This window comes from Centrocercus urophasianus, unplaced genomic scaffold (genome assembly GCF_019232065.1).
Source record: "Centrocercus urophasianus isolate 14NV4802_14NV808 unplaced genomic scaffold, USGS_Curo_1.0 seq_10, whole genome shotgun sequence".
Lineage (NCBI taxonomy): Eukaryota > Metazoa > Chordata > Aves > Galliformes > Phasianidae > Centrocercus > Centrocercus urophasianus.
Genome location: NW_024884142.1, coordinates 70,268,289 through 70,287,350, shown reverse-complemented (window position 1 = coordinate 70,287,350; position 19,062 = coordinate 70,268,289). Strand labels below are relative to the sequence as shown.

At 36.6% G+C, this 19,062-nt stretch overlaps 1 protein-coding gene and 1 long non-coding RNA gene across 10 annotated transcripts in view; one reads left to right on the top strand and one right to left on the bottom strand.

Annotated features, from left to right (window-relative positions):
- Nucleotides 1-18,732, top strand: part of LOC122165121 — a 58,225-nt gene extending 39,493 nt beyond the window's left edge. For 2 of the 5 annotated variants that reach the window (XR_006170403.1, XR_006170398.1), the window contains 3 exons: nt 8,972-9,054; nt 10,283-10,462; nt 15,154-18,732. This is a non-coding gene — a long non-coding RNA (uncharacterized LOC122165121). Of the gene's footprint in view, nt 1-3,703; nt 5,983-8,971; nt 9,055-10,282; nt 10,463-15,153 lie in introns of those variants that run through there. The other 3 variants (XR_006170399.1, XR_006170401.1, XR_006170400.1) reach the window with 3 other exon arrangements.
- Nucleotides 1-19,062, bottom strand: part of CNST (consortin, connexin sorting protein) — a 44,741-nt gene that overhangs the window by 17,501 nt on the left and 8,178 nt on the right. For 2 of the 5 annotated variants that reach the window (XR_006170393.1, XM_042827781.1), the window contains exons 1-8: nt 16,340-16,447; nt 13,525-13,950; nt 8,355-8,560; nt 6,072-6,102; nt 3,381-3,467; nt 2,823-2,937; nt 1,133-1,154; nt 860-956 (exon numbers count right to left, since the gene is read on the bottom strand). Coding sequence is in view for 4 of the 5 variants with exons in the window: in XM_042827781.1 (XP_042683715.1) it covers nt 860-956; nt 1,133-1,154; nt 2,823-2,937; nt 3,381-3,467; nt 6,072-6,102; nt 8,355-8,560; nt 13,525-13,950; nt 16,340-16,364 (1,009 nt within the window). In the remaining variant the exon portion in view is untranslated. Of the gene's footprint in view, nt 1-859; nt 957-1,132; nt 1,155-2,822; nt 2,938-3,380; nt 3,468-6,071; nt 6,103-8,354; nt 8,561-13,524; nt 13,951-15,241; nt 15,469-16,339; nt 16,448-19,062 lie in introns of those variants that run through there. The other 3 variants (XM_042827795.1, XM_042827806.1, XM_042827813.1) reach the window with 2 other exon arrangements.

Genomic DNA, 19,062 nt, shown 5'->3' with positions numbered 1-19,062 from the left:
CATTAACTCCAAATTCTCCAGAACTTTCTGGATTCAGGATGAAATACACTTGTACAATAGTTTATGTTGAAGGGGGCCTCTGGATGGTATCTAGGTCAACTCTCATCTTTTTATGAAGTTACAGCTGTTTTTGAGGAAATGTCCTCAGTTTAGGCCGTTTTTGGCAACTTGAATACAGCATAAAAAAAAAACATCATAAGCTGAGATAGAAGATGAAGTGTAGCATAGTAGTCAAACAATGTTCTTTTCCTCTCTGTCTCCACTGTAACAATTTACTAATTTTCAATGATTTCAACACATTACTCAAATAAAGCAGCTGCTGCCCCAAGGCAAGAGGAGGAAAATGAAACTGACATAAAAGCATTTACTGAAAAAAAGCAGCTGAAATATAGCTTGCTCTTCTGGACTCCCAGAAAGCTCCTTAATTTTCTGTTCTCTTTACAGAAAGATGTGGCTTATAATCAGTATATCATACCAAAACAAAAATATTTTCTAATACTTTTAAACATATCAAATGGCCACAATTTAGAATATTTGTCATCATTTATGTATCTTATCTCTAGTTTGAGACAAATTTTAGCTTAGGGAGGCTGCTACAAATGCATATTCATCTACAAAAACCTTTTCTGACAGAGGCTAGAATTACTTTACTACACTTCTGAATATCAATATCAGCGACTAACTAAAATTGCATAGTATGTCCATTGTGCAATTGTTGTGTAAAAATATGCAAAAAATGGATCAATTTGTGGTCATCCAAAAGTAGCTTCAAATGAAATGGCTTTATATAGTATTTATACGAATACATCATTACAAGATATTATTTCAAACAAATGCATGTACATTCACACACACATACCTGGTTTGGAAGCAGCAGCTTCTCTTTCCTTTAAATTCTTTGATCCAATTAACTTGAGCAAACAACCACTTTCTGATGTATTTTCTGCAACTCCTGGCTGTAAAATATGACGTATTTCCTGTAAGTTTGGGGCTTACACAGGAATGCTACGACTTTTTGAAACATTCGTGCTTCGAACAATTCCTATGCTAAACTGAAAAAACTAAAATAATATCAAAAATACATTTATTAGCAACCTTCAGCAAAGCAGAAGATACAGAAATGGCTGCTTACCTTATTTTTGGGTGCCTGTGGCCTGTGGCAATAAAGAAAAAAAGGCATAAATTACACTACTCAACAACAGCATTCTTCATAACAGATGTCAGTGAAATCAGTGGCGTGCAGTGACAGGACAAGGGGTAACAGGCAAAAACTGCAACACAGGAAGTTCCATACAAATATGAGGAAGAACTTCTTTACTGGGAGGGTGCACTGGAACAGGCTGCTCAGAGAGTCTCCTCTGCAGATATTCAAGACTAATCATGATGCCTTCCTGTGCAACCTGCTTTAGCCATGATCTTCGGAGCTCCCTCCCAACCCTTTCAGTTCTGTGATATAGTGATCTAAATTCCTGTACAACTTTATGCTAAAAGAGAACGTTGCCAACTTAAAAAAATGTAAGGGCGCAATATCTACTGGTATAAAAACACTGATGGCTGTAACAGACGTTGAGGAAAGAAAAAAAATCACCTCCTCAGCCTTATTTCCCTTCCCCTAAACTGTTTACACTGGGACATATTTCCTGGGTATTGTATGACATAGGAGCTCCTACTGGTTCCACTGGGATTCACAGGTGTGTCAGCATTGTTAATCGTGAGGACTTTGCAAACTGTGCAAACATTCATGCACGGCATGTAAATTACTTTCAATTACAAAAACAAAAAGCTCATATTTTCCAAGACCCTGGCTTAAAGTATCATTTTAATTTCAAAATAAATTGATTTTAAAGCACTGAAAACAAATACGAAACAAGAAAAGCAAATACGCTTTTGCCTGGAGAGCTTGGAAAAGTGATAACATTAAATATGGAGAACTAATCATGGCAAATGAACACAATCCTCAATTTTTTCTCAAGTTGCAGTCTTCCTTGGGACTAGGAATGACTTTACATTAATGAATTTTTGTAGTTAGAAGTGAGGCTGCTTGGAAAAAATTAGAAGGAGAAAGCTGAGTAATGTTTAACGAGGCAACAATTCATTGCCCAGGGAGGTGCTGCAAGTTGCAGCACATAAATCGTAATAGTCTTGCGTCCTAATTTTTGTGTGAGCTTGCAAGGTCATGTATAATGAAACGTAGGTTGAGGAACCCTGCAGGCACTCAGAGTAACCTTGCAGAAGCAGCAGCAGTGGCAGTAAACTTGCCGCGTTAGAGCTGCCTCTTCCTCTTGTGGAAATGCAGGCTTATGCCTTCTGCAAATTCCTTCCCAAACAAAAGTAAATAACCTCAGCCTGGGTTCTGATGGTCAGCCTGGGAGTTTTCCAATTTCTGAAACATCACTCAGGAAAAAAATGTGGAAGATAAGCCATACTCTAAGAACAACAGGAGTATTTTGTCTTCTGTTGTATCCAGACTGACTAAGCCCATGCAAATATATTTGAAGAAGTTCTCTCTCCCCATTTGACTGAGAGTGCCTTTTGGCTGATCATTTTTCAGTAGCAGTTAGTATAATTTTTTCTGTCTGTCCTTTAAACTCAAGATCCAGCAGGTAGGGCATTCACCAATGAAGTAGATCTTTCCCTGGGTCTATTGGACCCAGGGATTGGGTATAATCTCTTATGTGCTTATATTATCAAATTCACTGAAGGCAACAGGATGCAGATTTTGGTCTGACCATTTTGAACAACCATTTGAAAGCACACTGTAATAGTAAGCAGACAACAGCTACACTAACATGTTAGCACTAAAGAAGTAACACTATACTTACTGTTGGTGTGAAGAACAAACTTCAGTAAGCTTTTCCAACTCTTCACTACTCAGTTCTTTAGCTGAATTCCTCAGTGTTCTATCTGGACTAGAGACTGCCGCTTTCCATTTTCTTTCTGAATTAAATCCAAATATCCAAACTATTACAAAAGTAATATTTGCTTATCATAAAACATGCATATTAAACTAATTCATGGAAAAAAATTATCAACTACTCCACTGTTATGTTCTACAGTCTTGTTTCAGACTGTGTAAAAAGCATCATATTTTGCCATGCTTTATTTACATCACATCAGATTGAAACGTGAAGTAAAAATACACCCCCAAAAGCTATAGGGCTTATAGACAACAAATAAATTATTAGCACCTTTTTCATGAAACATGCACGAAGGGGTCCAAAGAAGGAATATTCTTCTCATAACAAACTAGAGAAATCTGGGTATAAATGCTATTTCTGCTGCTTTTTGGCTTTAAGCTCGCAAAACAAACACTCTTGTTATTTACAAAGTCAAAACAAGTGAACTCTTCCCACTATCATATTAGTTTAGCCTGTACTTACCCCACTGCTCCTGTATGGAAGAAAGATTTGCAAGCAGTTGTTCATGATACAATCGTTCAAGCTGAATGAACTTCATTGCCTTCTCATCTTAAAGGCTGGTTAAAGAAAAACGCACACACGCAGACATACTTCTATTTCTTTGTTTTTGACATCATATTTGAATGGAAAATCGTAACGTATCTGAAACATCATTAAGTGAGACTGAACAATAATTAGCATCCAGATCTCTGTGCAAGGGAGAAAATGAATACTGCAAATAAGAACAAAGATAAGTTCCAAAAATGAAAACTCTATTCTTAAAATGAAAACTCTATTCTTTTCAGCAGTTACCTCTTCACATGTCTTGTAGCCAACGGAAGATTTTCTAGAAAAGAGATGAGCCATACATTACTTTGTTGACAACTGTAAGTTAAATCAAAGCTTTTGGAAGTGAAAAGCAGAACAGTGATACAAATGCTAGTACACATCTCTCAAGAAATACAATTACGTGTCAATAAACATAACTGACTGAAAATACAACTCCTTTTACTCATCAACTGGAGATCAGCATCAAAAAAACATCAACAGCTCAAACTCTACAAAACACACTTCCCCTATTCAACCACTGTATTCAACGTTGTTGGACAGCTACACCACCTTCTTCGTAAAGATTCTGCTTCATTTTTGTCTCCATGAAGAACTCTTTCTCCCCATCAGGGTTATTATCATATTTGTACAATCATCAAAGTGTCTTTATAATTTGTAATAGTGGAGGGTATTTCTTGCTCCATCAAACTCAGGTTGTTTGTTATTCTGTTTAAGGCCATGTTTATCAGCTATTTCAAATTTAATTATACAGTGCAATGAGTATAGAAGTACTCTGAACAAATTTATTAATAATATAGAAAAAATAATTTCCATTATTCACTTTAATTAAAATATTGAAGTAATTATTATAAAAACATAAAAGATATTTGTAATTTTTGTTAGGCTCATGCACCAAATAAATGGCATGGTTTATAAACAACAACATTAACAGAAAGAATATTCCTTGCCCTCAAGAATTCTCTTACTGGGAACAAATAGAGATCAGAAAGATAGCCTTAGAGGATCACAGCAACAACCCTGAATTATTGTTAAATACGCAGTTCTACACTGGATGAATTAAAATACACATCATGGATAATTAACACAATGTAACATGATCTAGTAAGTTCTTTATTAACATTGGGAAACATGGCTGCAAGTACAGGGGAGATTTCCTTCATAAATATGTATTATACCGTGGTGTTGAATTCCACAAGTCAGGTGTGTTTTGCACTTTAAATATATCCTTTGATCAGATATAAATATAAGGTTCCTCCATTAAAGCAATCTCTATGAAAGAGAAACTATTTCATCATAGAATCATAGAATGGCCTCAAAAGGACCTCAAAGACCATCTAGTTTCAACCCCCCTGCCACGGGCAGGGTGGCCAACCACTAGACCAGGCTGCCCAGAGCCATTTCTGTCATACTGATGGATGTTTTTTAAGATTTAATGTGTTTTTCCATGAACAGCCATAATGTTCATGCAGAATTTTTCTATTCTGCTAATTTGTGCTGTACATTTTTGTGGGCTTTTTTCCTTTTTCTGATGGATGTTTTTGAAGACAATGGTGGGTAATTTCACATATTACCTTTAAAACATTGCTATAGCTGTTGCCCTGTTTTTATACCATTGCCAAACATAATTGGCAAGATTTAAGGACCTTTTTTTTACTTTGTTATTTAATCATTATAATTGCCTACATGCTCAGTATTTTTTTTACAAATTACATAACAAATAATGTGTATGTACAGACTGTGTTAAATTCACGACACACCTTAGTGAGTCATATACCCATGAATGGCCTTACAACTTTCCTCTTCTTTTTACAGCCTGAACATTTTTCTTCAAAAGCAAACAGATAAATAGCTAGACCAGATTTAAAAAATACATATATATATATTTCAAGGTTTAATATAATTATTATCTCCCAGAGTTACTGAAATATCTTAATTATTGCCAGTTTGACTGTTTGAACTGATTGACCAAACTTGTTCACATTATCTAGGATCATCTCCTGGACTCCCACCAGGCAGTCACGCCCTGTTTCCTGTGACAGTTTTTCAGATTACTTTGGCATGACCTTGAATACTTAGCACTTGACAAAGAACACGTTGCTGTTGTATGCGGGTTACTGATCTCCCTTAGTACAACGTGTTTGGTATTTTTATTCTCATTTAAACACTAATCATTCACAGTCCAGTCAGCCACTGCGATAATCTTGTTCTTACTATGACAGTGCCCTGTTTGATACAATAAAACATAAATCTTACCTAGATTGGACACAGTTTCAGTTATTAGAACACTGAACAGAACTTTTTTTTATCCTATAAAACAGATGTCCTTTAAAAACATTTTCTTACTTCCTCATTTCTGCACAACTATAAACAATTGTATCAGCACAGTTTTTGAAAGTGGACTTATTACATAAATTATATTGCAGCTGTCTGATTAGGGAGGAACTGCTTACGTACTGTGTATTCACTCATGGGTAAATTATGGCTCTTCGCTTCTTTTTAACTCTGACCCACAACCTGTGAGTCAACGTCAAAGTATGTATTATCTGTTTTATTGTGTCAGATTGTTTTAATACCACATAACAAATTTTACAGGTAAAAGGATACATTCCTCCTCTTGAAAATAGGTCTCAGCTATCTGAAAAGGAAAAAAAAAAAAAAAAACAACAGGAAAATTAGTGTTCCTTCATTTTTATGAGAGTGGCAGGGATATAATTTGAACTTTTCATTATAGATTTAAATGTCTGCTTTGCAGATTCATATTTAATTTTGAGAGAATAGAAATATTTGGACTAAATGCACGTACTCTTATTCTAAGAAAGATGCTTAAAGAGAATATCAAACAAAGATATCACAAGTTTACCTGCACAAATGAATTTGCTCAAATATATGTTGGGTTTTGTCTTGTTACAACAACATTTATTTCAGCAATTTTTAAAAATGATTATATTAGAAAGTTATAAAATGACAGAAGTACATGTGTTTAATGATAGATGAGTTTTATTTCTGACCATGATGTAAGATCATTGTTGAGCTCTCCTGAGCATTACAGTGCAATGTGATGAAATGGAGAAGTAGAGACTTCCTGGCTAATGAGAAAACAACAATCTCTGGATCAAAGACACTGAAAGTAACACCTACAGCAAGATCAGAGATATACCAGCAAGCTTCCGGTTTATACCCCATTTACAGCATTTCAGATTTTAAGCATTTGAAATTCATGAGATAAACATGAGAGGAATGAATTTCTTCTTTTTTTTTTGTTACTCCCAGTTCACCAGCAGAATCCAGACAATAGCAATGCAGGAACCTTCTTCCACTTTCTTTCATGAAGCTACTCTTCTCTGTTAAAAAGATCTAAAGACTCTCTGCTTCTTATGTCATTTCCCAAAGCATAGCACCTTGGAATCTGAAGCTCTTTCAGAATAGAGCAGGTCATACAGTTCAGCCAGACAGCAGCTGTTTGATTAGAATTGTTGCTAAAACTGACATTTCTATAATTAAAACTGGGTTTGTAACAGGACAGCTCTACCAAAGAAGACCATCCCTCCCCTCTGACAAATAGTCTTAGAAATTTACAACATGAAAAACTTATTTGTGCTCGCCAGAAAAGTAGGTAGACTTTTCTTAGAAATCACAAGAATTGTGATGTGCTTTTTGGTAAATGCAATATAAAGCTCAGAAGTAAAATTGTGTTTTTCAAACATCCCAATACATATTGCTTGATATGTCTTAGGAAGAAAGAGAATGTGTTTGGTTGACATGTTTGAATCTGGAAACCCAGACTGCGTTTTCAGTCCTGTCACAGTTTCTGTGCGACTTTGAAAAGGTTGTTTGCCTTAGGGTTTGGCTTCCTCACGTATGAAGCTGTGAACAGATTTCATCTCTATTGCGGTCAATGACACTCCTTCACGTTTGTCAAGAGTTTTGAAATTCTTGCCCTAACGGTATTGTTTTCCAAAGTAGATCTTTGTACTGACTCATAGATAAACACCAAATTTGACATGGCTGTAAGTACAAATGGTTAACCTTAATGCTAAGTTTCAAATAAACTAAGGAACAGTAAGAAATAACTTCACTTAAGTACAAATCTTAAAAAAACAACAACACAACAAACAAAAACCAAAAAAACCCCTCCTATGTTAAATGTGAAGCATCTCGAAGAAGAAGCCTCTCCTACCATCACCTCTCATCTCAGTCAAAACAGAATAAGAATGCAGGTGCACTAACATAGTGAAAATATTTAAAATATTACAGTGGCCCAATTTTCCACAATAAGGACAACGTAACTAAGTCAAGTCAGACACTATCATGTCTCTGTGAGTCACTTCAGCCAAACAAAAAGTATTCCAGCCCACTGTTAGTCCAACACAACAGAACTATGCATTAATAGTGCACTGAGTCCTAGCCACATACTTTTCAAAGTGTGCTTTTCAAATTACACAGTATTTCTCTCGGTAGTGCAGATGTGGTGACTGTGCGAGAAAAAGTATATACTAAGGAATCTTGAATCTTAGCATTCACACATGAAGGTCAAGCTAGGAAGAAGTCTGCAATAGCAAAAATAATTCCTGGTGCAAAATGTGATTTAGACATCAGCCATCTGCATTTCTGTGTCCTAAATATTCCACTAGTGTCCTACATATCATGCAAAGCCTGTCTTTAAGAGTTTCCTTCAACAGCAGAATGTACTTCTGAGACAGCTTATAATTTAATATATATATATTAGAGTGGACATATTTGCCTTCATCCTCTGTGAAGCAGAAAAACTTGAAAATACACTGTCCAGATATGAATACTGACATATGCTGAATCAATGCAACTTTTTCCCACTGAGAAAAAGTCGCAATCACAAAGTTGTGTGCAGCAATCCAGAATCATAGGAAGTACCTGATGGAGACACAGGGGCAGTGTCTTTGAATCCATCTGCTCAACCTCTTCACGGAGCAAAGAGAAAAGGGACTGCAACGTTTGTTTTTGTTCTTTTTGGTGAGAATTTTCATTTGCTTCAACAGCACCTTCAGAATGCACAGACTCTGTATGTGTAACAAGAGTATTTTCCTCCTTGATTGCTGTGGTTCCCACTGAAGGAACTCCTTTAAAAAGAACAAGTACTCAGGTTAGGATTCAAAAAATACGCTGAGCTGCATTTTTAGGAAATTTCAATACAAAAGCTGTGAATAAAATCTTATTATCTTAAATAATAGCCCTGCAAGTAAATAAAACATTGGTCTTGTCAAAATTAGTTGCAATCGGTTTCAATGTCTCAATGTCAGCTCACCTACCTGGAAAGACACAGTGACACACATCAGCTATTTTTGTACACTACTAACTGGGACTCAACTTTAACTTGGAATGAAAAAAAATCACCTAGCCTAAACTGTTTTAGAGTGATTAAAAAGAGACCAGAATCCAAACTGAAGTGTTGTGGCTCACGTTATTTTCAGCAGCTGAAGTCAATACTTAGGAGCTCAGACCCAAGACACCAAATTTCTGTTTTAAAACAGGTGAAAAGTTTTGCTCTGAATGGACTGAAAGAAGAAAAGGAAGAACAGTGAGTTCCTGAAAGGCAGGGAATGCTTTGTGTTGAGTAAGTACTCTGGTGGTGGCCACCTACTTCCAGGAAAGAGCTTTGTTGACTTGCTGAGACAAATGCCTGGAGAATGCACTGAATGGCTATGTCATGTAGGCTCTTGGCTGGTGTCTTCATGCCTGCTAAGGAGCTTGTAAAGGGAGAAGTCCAGGGAAGGAAGGGCTCCTGCTGAGAAGGTGAATTCAACCTGTTCTTTGGATGACAACACAGCGTCTCCTCATAGTGATGACAGGAACTTAAAGGATAGAAAGAAGCAAATGATGTGGGAATTCTGCTTGCACTGGCAAGGATTGTACTGCTGAGTGAAAACACAAACATCCCTTGATAGCAAGATTGTTTGGGAGTCCAGGAGACAAGCCAGTAATGATGATCCCCTTTGGCACCAACAACAAGGAATTTAATGAACAGAATTTCTGTCTAGGCAGGAAACCAGTACTTCCCAATCCATTGCTGCCTGTCTACCACTTTTACAGAAGTGAAAAAAAGGCAGGTACACTGGTGAATGACTGGCAATGAATGTGAAGTATAATGTAAAGCGTGACAGCACAAAAATATTGCAGGAAAAAAATTCAGGGCATAAATTCTGTATTTTATTTTAGAAATGCAAAGTTACCAATGCATTGGAAGAGAGGTTCTTGAAGGACTGGAAGAAAGAGTAGGACTTCATGGTCGCTTTTCAAAATGGAGAAAAGTCAGTGGTGGGTGGGATACTCATGGACCGTTTTTACTGAGTATCTTCATCTCCTTCTCCAAGACAAAGATGGCCAATGAAATCTCAAACTGTGCAAATGACAAAGGTCTTTTGGGCAGTCAAATATTGCATGAATGGTGATGAACTTCAGAAGGACCTCAAGAACTTGAGCTGACAAAAAGATGGCTGATGAACTGCAGTGTAGGTAAAACTAAACTGTTGCCTGTTGTATGGCCTGAACCTCTGATCGATCACCTGAGGCGAGCAATGCTCAGCCACGGGAGCACAGCTGAAGGCAATTCACCTGTGCTGCCAAAAGGGGTGGAGCCTGGCTGCACCTCTCCTAGACTCTTTTAAGAGCTGGCTACCAGGAGGGAAGGGTCTTTTCTGGAGATTCCTCATCTGGAGTTTTGCAGTGAGCCCAGGATGTGGGTAAGCATACTATCTATTCTCTTTTTGTTATTATAACCTGCTTACCCAGACTCTCTTGTTTATTTCATGATTATAACTTCTGTATATTCATTGATTATACAGATGTACAATTCCAATTTCAAAACCAGATAATAAAACGAAGGAAAGCTCTAAGAGTCATTGGTAGCTCTGTGGAACCACTAGAATATGAGCATCATCTCCCAAAAAACTCCATATGAAGAGAAAGGATCTCTTGCAGACACATTTATACTATCATAAAGCTCTGCGAAAGTGCTTTGATTGGTAAGTTTGTTCCTTTAAGTGAACCAGTTTTACCACAAAGCTTGGCTTTATTTTTGCATAGCAGGCTACTTTGCCATTACAGAACATACTGTATTGGTAAAGAGTAGATGCCTACCCAGTCCTAAAACAATTGATTTCTCAATTCATGAACAACTTATTTTTCTCTAATAATGAAATGTATTTGATATCTTTAGAGAGGACATAATTTTACAAATTTATGAAGTTTAGATATTTGTTTAAATATCAGCATTATTTCAAATGGTGAAATTGCTGTAAGTGAGTAATGTCCATATTATGAACGAAGTATGGCGTGGCCTAAAGTGAAAGTTAGAGTTAGCCATTAAAGATTATGGTCAGCCAAGACTGACGCTGCTTTTTCCATATAGAAGTGCATCTTGTTCTTCGAAAGCAGTACACTCAAGAGTCTCTGAAAGGAGCCAATTCCATTTTGGAAGAAATTGTGAAATACATCTTCAATTTGAAGAATAAAAAAAGCAAATAATGCTATTTCTCAGAAAACACATTCTGAGTGTTGCTGCAGAAAAACTGTAACCTACTGATTAATGAAAAGCCCAACACTGTACTTAACAACTGATAGCAGTAAAGTGTAATAAAGGAGTAAACAAAGAAAAAATGAAAAGAACAACACAAGCTCCACCAACTTTCCTCCCAAAACCAGTGACAGCACCATGATTATTTTTAGTGCCAGCAAATATGTATGTGAAATTAAAGACTTCTTGAAATTAAATTAATTAGACAAAATACAAAAAGCAACTTGCACAGATAGACAAACTCAAATACACTGAGACTTGTGCAATAAACCTCTATAAAAATGGTAAGCATGTTCCCAAACCACATCCATTTCTGAGAACTCATCAGCTAAAAGCAGGACACGCGGGGCCACCACATCAGGTTAACCCCTTCCCAACAATAAACCCCACTTTCTGTAATCATTTAGATTCTGTTGTTCCTGCAGCTCAAGCACTCAGCATATTCCAAATTCCTTTGTGTTCACTGCAACTGAAACCCTACAGTGATGATCCAGGTTTAAGATTTAGAGGTTAAGAGGTTAAGGCACTGAATGTCAATGGAAGGCTCCATCATTCTATTTTTGGTTACTTATAAACTCTTTATTGTAAACTATCCAGGTCAGGAGTCCTAACAATCTCTGTGGGTGGCTATTTTTGCAGGGCTTATTGCCAGACAAAATATGGGTGTAATTTAACATTGCTTTTTCATTATTAATGTATGCCTCTGCTTTTCCAATATTTACTCATGCTTGCTATGACCAAATGCAACAAGGGACATAACTGGGTGCAAGGAACAAACCAGGAGGTGTTTTTAGATAGAATGAAGGCTATATTTAAGAAGAGATGCATACATTTTTTTTTTCAGCACATGGTCATGAAACACAAAAAGAGGACCCAGATGTTTTAGCAAACCTACCTCAGGAGAAAAAAAGTAACTTAAAAATGCACTTTAATAAGCAGTTAATAATCAGCTGTCACATCAAAACATGAAACATGCTCAATAGCAACTACCACAAAACCCCTTCAGTTTAATGTTGTTGTGGTACTTCTACTACATAGCTAGACACTGCATATTGTTCCTGCATATAGTTGAGCTGTCACTCATTTGGAATCCAATTCTGCCCTTGGTTTTAAAACAATACATCAGAGTCATTCAGGTTAATTCTACCTCGCTTTATTTTAAATACAAGACAATATTTGTACCTTAGTAACAACATAACCAAGAACATTTCCTGAGGCTGCAACACTTAGTAATGTTATTTTATCATGAAGATGTTATGGGCTGAGATCACTCTTCATTTACTTATCATCCATGTTCTTAAAAAGAGCACAAAACACCATTTTCTCTTGGAATCCAATCTTAATTGCTGTTACCAATTACTTCATCTAATCTCTTGTTTTATTTTCTTCTCTTTTTAAATATAAATCTACACTTTCTTCTCTTTTTTAAATATAAAATCTACACTTGAAAGATGTACTCACTGATGTTCTGTATCACTTAATGAGCAATTCTCCTCACAATGACATATTTTGGTATCCTCTTATCTTTACTAGAAAACATAATTTTTCTCTTCTAGATCTTGCCTGTATGTAAAAGACATGGAACACAAAACTTCCTTTTCATTGCTCCACGTATTTTGCAACCCTCTCAGATCATCATTTTTCAGAATTAGGCCATAAAGACACAAGTCATTTGTAAAACTGTACTCTACTATTTTTATTCCCCTAACTCCCCATCTTCTCAGCTTTTAGAAGGGGGAAAAAAAAAAAAAAAAAGAAAAACCGCAAGAGTGACTAAATTGCTCCAAGTAACTCTCAAAGATACTGATGGGATGAAACACACTCAATTTAATTAATGTATTTGCAGCACAATGTCACATAAACTTTGTGATCTATGGCAGAAACTTAATATGTGTGTTGATGCAGACAAATCCTACTCCTTTGAAAAGGAAGAAACATCTCAAAAAAGGACATGTAATAAACTTTTACATATTCTTTCCCCAGTTCAGATGCAAAATATCTAAAGGAGAAGTAACATCAAAACACTTAAGGAACTCAAAATACTTAAATAACTCATTACTTGAAATGCACATCCTAAGACTACATACCAAGCTTTAAATTCTGACAGCAACAGGTCTAGACATTATTCATACCAAGATTTAAAATCTTGACTCTGTATCCAGACACCAAAATCTTGCACTTGAGCACTTCAGCAACAACATAATGCCTGAATTTCTGGCCACTCTGATTTGGAAGTCAGCCCAATTTCCATACTGAAAGTCTGTACTTGCTCGACTCATCCTTCCATGATGTGTTTCATTTGTTATATAGCTGATTAATTGAAATATATGCAATTAAAACATCTAGAATTTAAACTGATTTAGTAATTTTGAAGTAGAAAAAAAAGCTAAATGAATTTTTAAAATAGTTAATATGGCACATAAAACCTATCTTTATTACTAGTTCACAGATTAAAACTATAGATTTATTTTTTTAAGTAAACAGAACAGAAGCATATTTTTTAGAAAGTACCTTTAGTTTTTTTACTGGAGCTTCTTTTGCTTCTTGGACTTCTTTTTCCACCTGGCTGTTTTTCTGTGATAGGCTTTTCCTCCAGCTGAGGGTCCATATGGACATTCACAGATCTCCTCTCAGTCTCACTTTCCTTACAATCTCCACCGTCCATATTCTCATTATTATTGATGCTGTCCTGCTCACCTTCATTCTGTCTTCCCATAGCAATTCTACTACCGGTCAAAACTTCATTCCCATCATTGTCAAGTTGATTTTCATTTTCGTCAGCTGTAGAAACCAAATGAGAGGTCAAACATTCGACCCTATAGTCAGCAGGAAGACTGTCCTTTGAGTCTATTTGTAGATCATTTGGTGGAAATTCTCTGTCGTCCATCAGAGCGTTACTTGTTGAACCACTTAATCCCCTTCCAGATATTTTTAGACCTAAAATACAAAACCAGAAGAAGCATTTATAAATGGTACTATAATTAAGCTCATGCTTAATTCCAGTCAATAAGGAATCACATTAGCAAAGTGCTATAGTTTAAAGGCATGGGGAAATTCTTTCAAACAGCAACCCATTGCCCTGCTGGAAGTTTTATAAAGCAAAACTAAATACATACAATAATGACCTATAAATTTCTATTTTCATGCAATTATTATTGGTTCAAGTTACGTGACTAATAGCATAGCTGATCTTCACAGCAGTGCATAATGTTATAACTGAAGTAACACGAAAAACCAAAAGATAACAAAAAGCACCACCTCCACTTACATCCGTGGCCAAAATAAAAACATTATTATCGTGTAAGATGACAGTTTGTCTGAAATAAAAATAAGCCAGGAAGAAACAAAAGCCAAACAACTTTCATTTCTGTCACTCATGGCACCACACCAAACATGTAGATAGGTTAATTCTTTTACAAGATCTAGATGCAAATAGAACCTGTTTATTGACTCAGATTGTCAGTTTATTTTCAAGAGAACATTCAACATGTCTTCAGTATACACACAGGCAGATGGTTTGCTAATAAAAAAATAAATCCACCACCTACTCTCAACAGGGGTCAATTTTCCCTTTTAGTGAACACACAGCTCTAATCAATGCTGCAATTAAGCACACAGTTACAAGAAAAAAAGCATAACCCTTCATGTGGTACTCACAGAGGACTTTATTATTTGGTTTCCTCAGAAACCAAATAATCCTATATGCTAGGATCCTATCCTATAAATATATTTATATCCTATAAATATGCTTCCTTTTAGAAGCATAGAAATACTGTTGGTTTAACTTAGCAACTTGATGAAATGCAGCTCTGTTAGGTACATCTCATTAGATTTATCTCAAGCATTTTAAAAATTAAAGCAAAAAAATGGATAGCAGTCTTGTTATATGGAAGAGCTTTGACAAGGTTCATAAGGTAGCTTCCTATCCTTTCCTTCGAAGGAAAAAGCATTTTAGGAAAACTGTTTCACTGAATTCTTAGGTATTGTGATCTGGAATATACAACTGAAATAACTAAAATGCACATTTATTAAATATGCAACATATTGTTTCATTTTATTTGCTAGAAGAATTCAAATTGCATTATAAAAATGAAAAAATGCCTGGGAGAATATATAAGCATTCCTCTTTAACCTTTGTAGTTGCTTATAGGACTTGAAAAAAGAAAACATCATTCTCATCTTAGGGAAGACAAGGAGAAGGATCCAGCTATGGGCTGCTCAACCTCACCTTGATCCTCATAAGATGATGTAGAAGGTAATCCCAGAAGTTGTTTTCAAATATGTATAGGACAAGAAGGTCATAAAGAGTACTCAGCATGGGCTTAAGATGGATAAATGGCACTTAATCAACTTAATAGTCTTTTGTAATGATGTGACCAGTTCAGTAGATAAGAACAGTGGATACCATTTGTCTTGACTCTAGAAAGGCTTCTGACACTTTCTCCCATAACATCCCTATAGACAAAAATACAAAAAACCAGGTTACATAGGTGAACTGAAAACTGGCTGAATGTCTGAGCACAGAGCACTGTGTTCAGGTGACTGAAGGTTGCAGACCAGTGACCAGTATACATCCAGGAGCTAAGAGCCAAGCCAATACTGTTTACCCCTTCATTAATGACCAAGGTGATAAGAAAGTCAATCTACACTAAGTTTGATGATGATACAGGGGGAGGTTGTGCTGCTGTTCACAAGGACCTTGACAGGCTGAAAACAAATGGGATGATGGGAACTTAATGAAGTCTTACAAAGGAAAATGCAAAGTCCTGCACGTGGGAGGAAATAACCTCATGCACTAGTACAGACTGAGGGTCACCCAGATGGAAAGTAGCCTGCAAAAATGGCCTCGAGGTCCCTGCAGGCAGCAGTTGATCACCAGCTAGCAAGAAACCTTTATGGAAAAGATGCCAGCAGCATCTTGAGCTGCATTATGATAAGCAAGTCAAGGGAGGTGATCCTTCCTCTCTACTCAGCACTGGTGAGATACATCTTGCTGGGTCCAGTCCTAGGCTGTCCCTTAGCAGAAAAATATGGACATACTGAAGCAGCTCCAGGACAGGGCCAAAGAGAGGATTAAGAGTCTGGAGCATCTGTCAGAGGAGGTGAGGCTGAGAGAGCTGTAATTGTTCAGCCTGCATAGGCTCAGAGAATTTATCAACATATATAAATATAAAATGAGGAAGTAAAGGAGATGCATCAGACTCTTCTCAGAGTCTCTTTCTCAGAGAAAGGAGTAGAGGCAATTAACACGAGCTAAATATAAGAAATGCTAAACATAAAAATTAGTTTCAGTAGTAAGGTTGATTGAACATTGGAAAGGTGTTACCCAGAACAGGTTGTGAAGTAGCCATCCTTGGAGATTTTCAAAATGCGACTGGACAGTCCTGACCAATCCACTCCTCTTTCTTCACTACATCAAGTATTCTGCCCCTCTGTGACTGCCCTCTACACTTGTCCTGACACAACTTGTTAGTATTCCTGAGTTTATTTCTAAAACACTTCCTTCTTAACACAACATACATTTTGTTGAGATAACAGCTGCCAGGAAGTGTGCTAAAATAACTTTTAGTAGTCAACCACTTATTAGCAGAAGTTTACTTCTCCTCCATTCAGGTATTCTTGGGTCACTTCATCAAATACCGTTCTACTGGTTCTACAGGAGTGGCAAGACATGGGCAGCTACACCTGCCCTTAGATAATACTTCAACCAGCATATGCTCTGTGAAGGTTAGGAATTGGAATGACTGCGTGCCAGGTGCCCATGGTATTTTCAAAAAGAATGCTCTATGAGTTCCTTGTAAGCACACAGAGGTGGATGAGCCACCAGCAGCTGGGCAATGCAAAAGCAAAGTCAGTACAACTCATTTTCTGCTTCCAACCTGAAGAGCTTGTTAGCCACTTCCAGCCATACCTGTCCAACAAAAAAGTACTGCCTTCCTATAACACATGTGCATCTTAAAAAAAAAAAAAGCAACAAAACTCAGTCTAGAAGATTAATGAATTGTACACTGAAGTGGGAAAGATGCAAGTTGTAATTTCCTTTGTCAAACTAACAAGAGAAACGGCTTTCTTTAAGTACCAGAAAGACAAGGAAGGGATCTCAAGAGGAGATGCTCATCTGAAGAATGTATCTGTCCATAAGAGGGATGCTCCTTATTCAAGCCCCTTTCTCTTCAAGAGTTAAACATGAAAAGAAGAGCTAAAAGGAGAACAGAACTTAACTATTCCTGTAAGAATCAGAACCAGAATATGTTTGTTATAGACACCCACACAGAATTAACATTTATTGATGGTAACTGTTGTAAATCATTTGGGGAAAAAAAAAAAGCCCAAATACCACGTTAAACTTGAGAGGTCTAATTCTTACTCTTCCTAGCACATGAAACAGTAATTATTGCTGCCCCACTCAGCTCATGGATTGAATGGTACATCAAATAAAAGAAGTTAGAGTGCACTGCCCAAAGCCAATGAGGAATTAATTTTATCAGCAATAATTAAAAACCAGGATGTCCTGTGATGTTCTACCACTGTTTTGCATCTATCAGTAGACAACTGCTCTTCCTTTCAACAGCTATCACTGGGAAAACTGAAACATTTAAACAAGGTGTTTCCTATTAGATTGCAAAATGAGGGAAAGATGCTTTTGATAAATGACATTTTATACAACGGAGGTTAACATTTTGATGGAAAATATTAAGTCATTTCCTTTTAACACGTGGCTAAAATGACAGTCCTCTAGCTGAGACACTGGACAGCCTTTGCAGCCAATGTGGGACTTTTTTTGGTTGATAGTCTGAAACACAACACTATTGCAAATAAAATCAGCCTTTAAAATCTACTTACTACAACTCAGAGAGAATCCAAAAAGAGCTACATCAAAGAATTTAGGTTAGTCCTGCCCTTGAACTTTTGAAGGAATTCCACTAAGTAAATCAACTTCCATTTTACAAAGGCCATACTCTTCAGCGTTCACTCTCATGTAGTTCCTAAATTCCAACAATTTTTTTAGTTGCTCATTTCTGTGTATGTGTACCGTGACTTCCTTCCGTCAATCCTTACTAGGGGAACATTACCTTCAATACAGTTATCTGGATGAAAAAAATGAAAGATCAGAGGTAAAAGTTCTAGAGGAAAAGGGACAGCACAACATGTGTTAACAGTTCTCAGCCTAGAAAGGTTGCCATAAGAACAAGCAAGCAGGCTGTCTAGAGATATGCATTTGCCATCTTCTTAAAGAAGAGATTAAGCAAGACTTAATTGTGAGGACAGGAAAAAAAGAGATAGCACCTAGGATTAAGGGAATTTAATTTTCTTTATTGTTGCAAGGCTTTTGTCTCTTGCTTTCATGTACATTTGTTATTATTTTTAATACAAACAGCTTAGCAAGTCCTAGAGGAAAATGAAGATCATTTGATTCTGCTAAAAAATGGTATTTTTACAGAGTTAAGGCTTTTAGCTCTTGAAAAAAATAAAAATAAATTAAAAAAAGGAAAACAGCAGAAAATGTATAGTTTCAAGAATCACAAAATGTAACCTATTTATCTCTTAAAAGAAAAATAAAAGTGATGATCTTTGTGAGAGCCAGCATGGAGATACGTTGTAAGACAACACTGAAATGTTATTATCTCATTTCATGTTGACAACAGTCTTTCATAAATTAATCTAAACCAATGTGAAAACCAGAATGGCAGTATAAAATGAAATGTGTACTACAGATAATTACTATTGCAAATTAATTTCTGTATGCATGTGTTACAGAAATGCTAAGTCAAGGCTTGAATCAGTGATTGAGCACCTGGTGGGAAGGCAGGGCCAACCCAGGGGAACTCAGGTGCATGCAATGCCCCTGAGGACTGGAAGGGGTGGAGCCAGGATCTACCCCTTCTCAGACCTCATTTAAGGGTTGGCAGTGAAGGTGAGGGCACCTCTTGTTGGGGATCTCTGCCTAACTGGGGCCTTCCAAAGGTAAGTAGTTTTTTTCCTTTATTTCTATATCTACGGCTGCTGCGTTTGGGTATGTTCACATTTGCTGCAGCCAAAGCCTTTGCC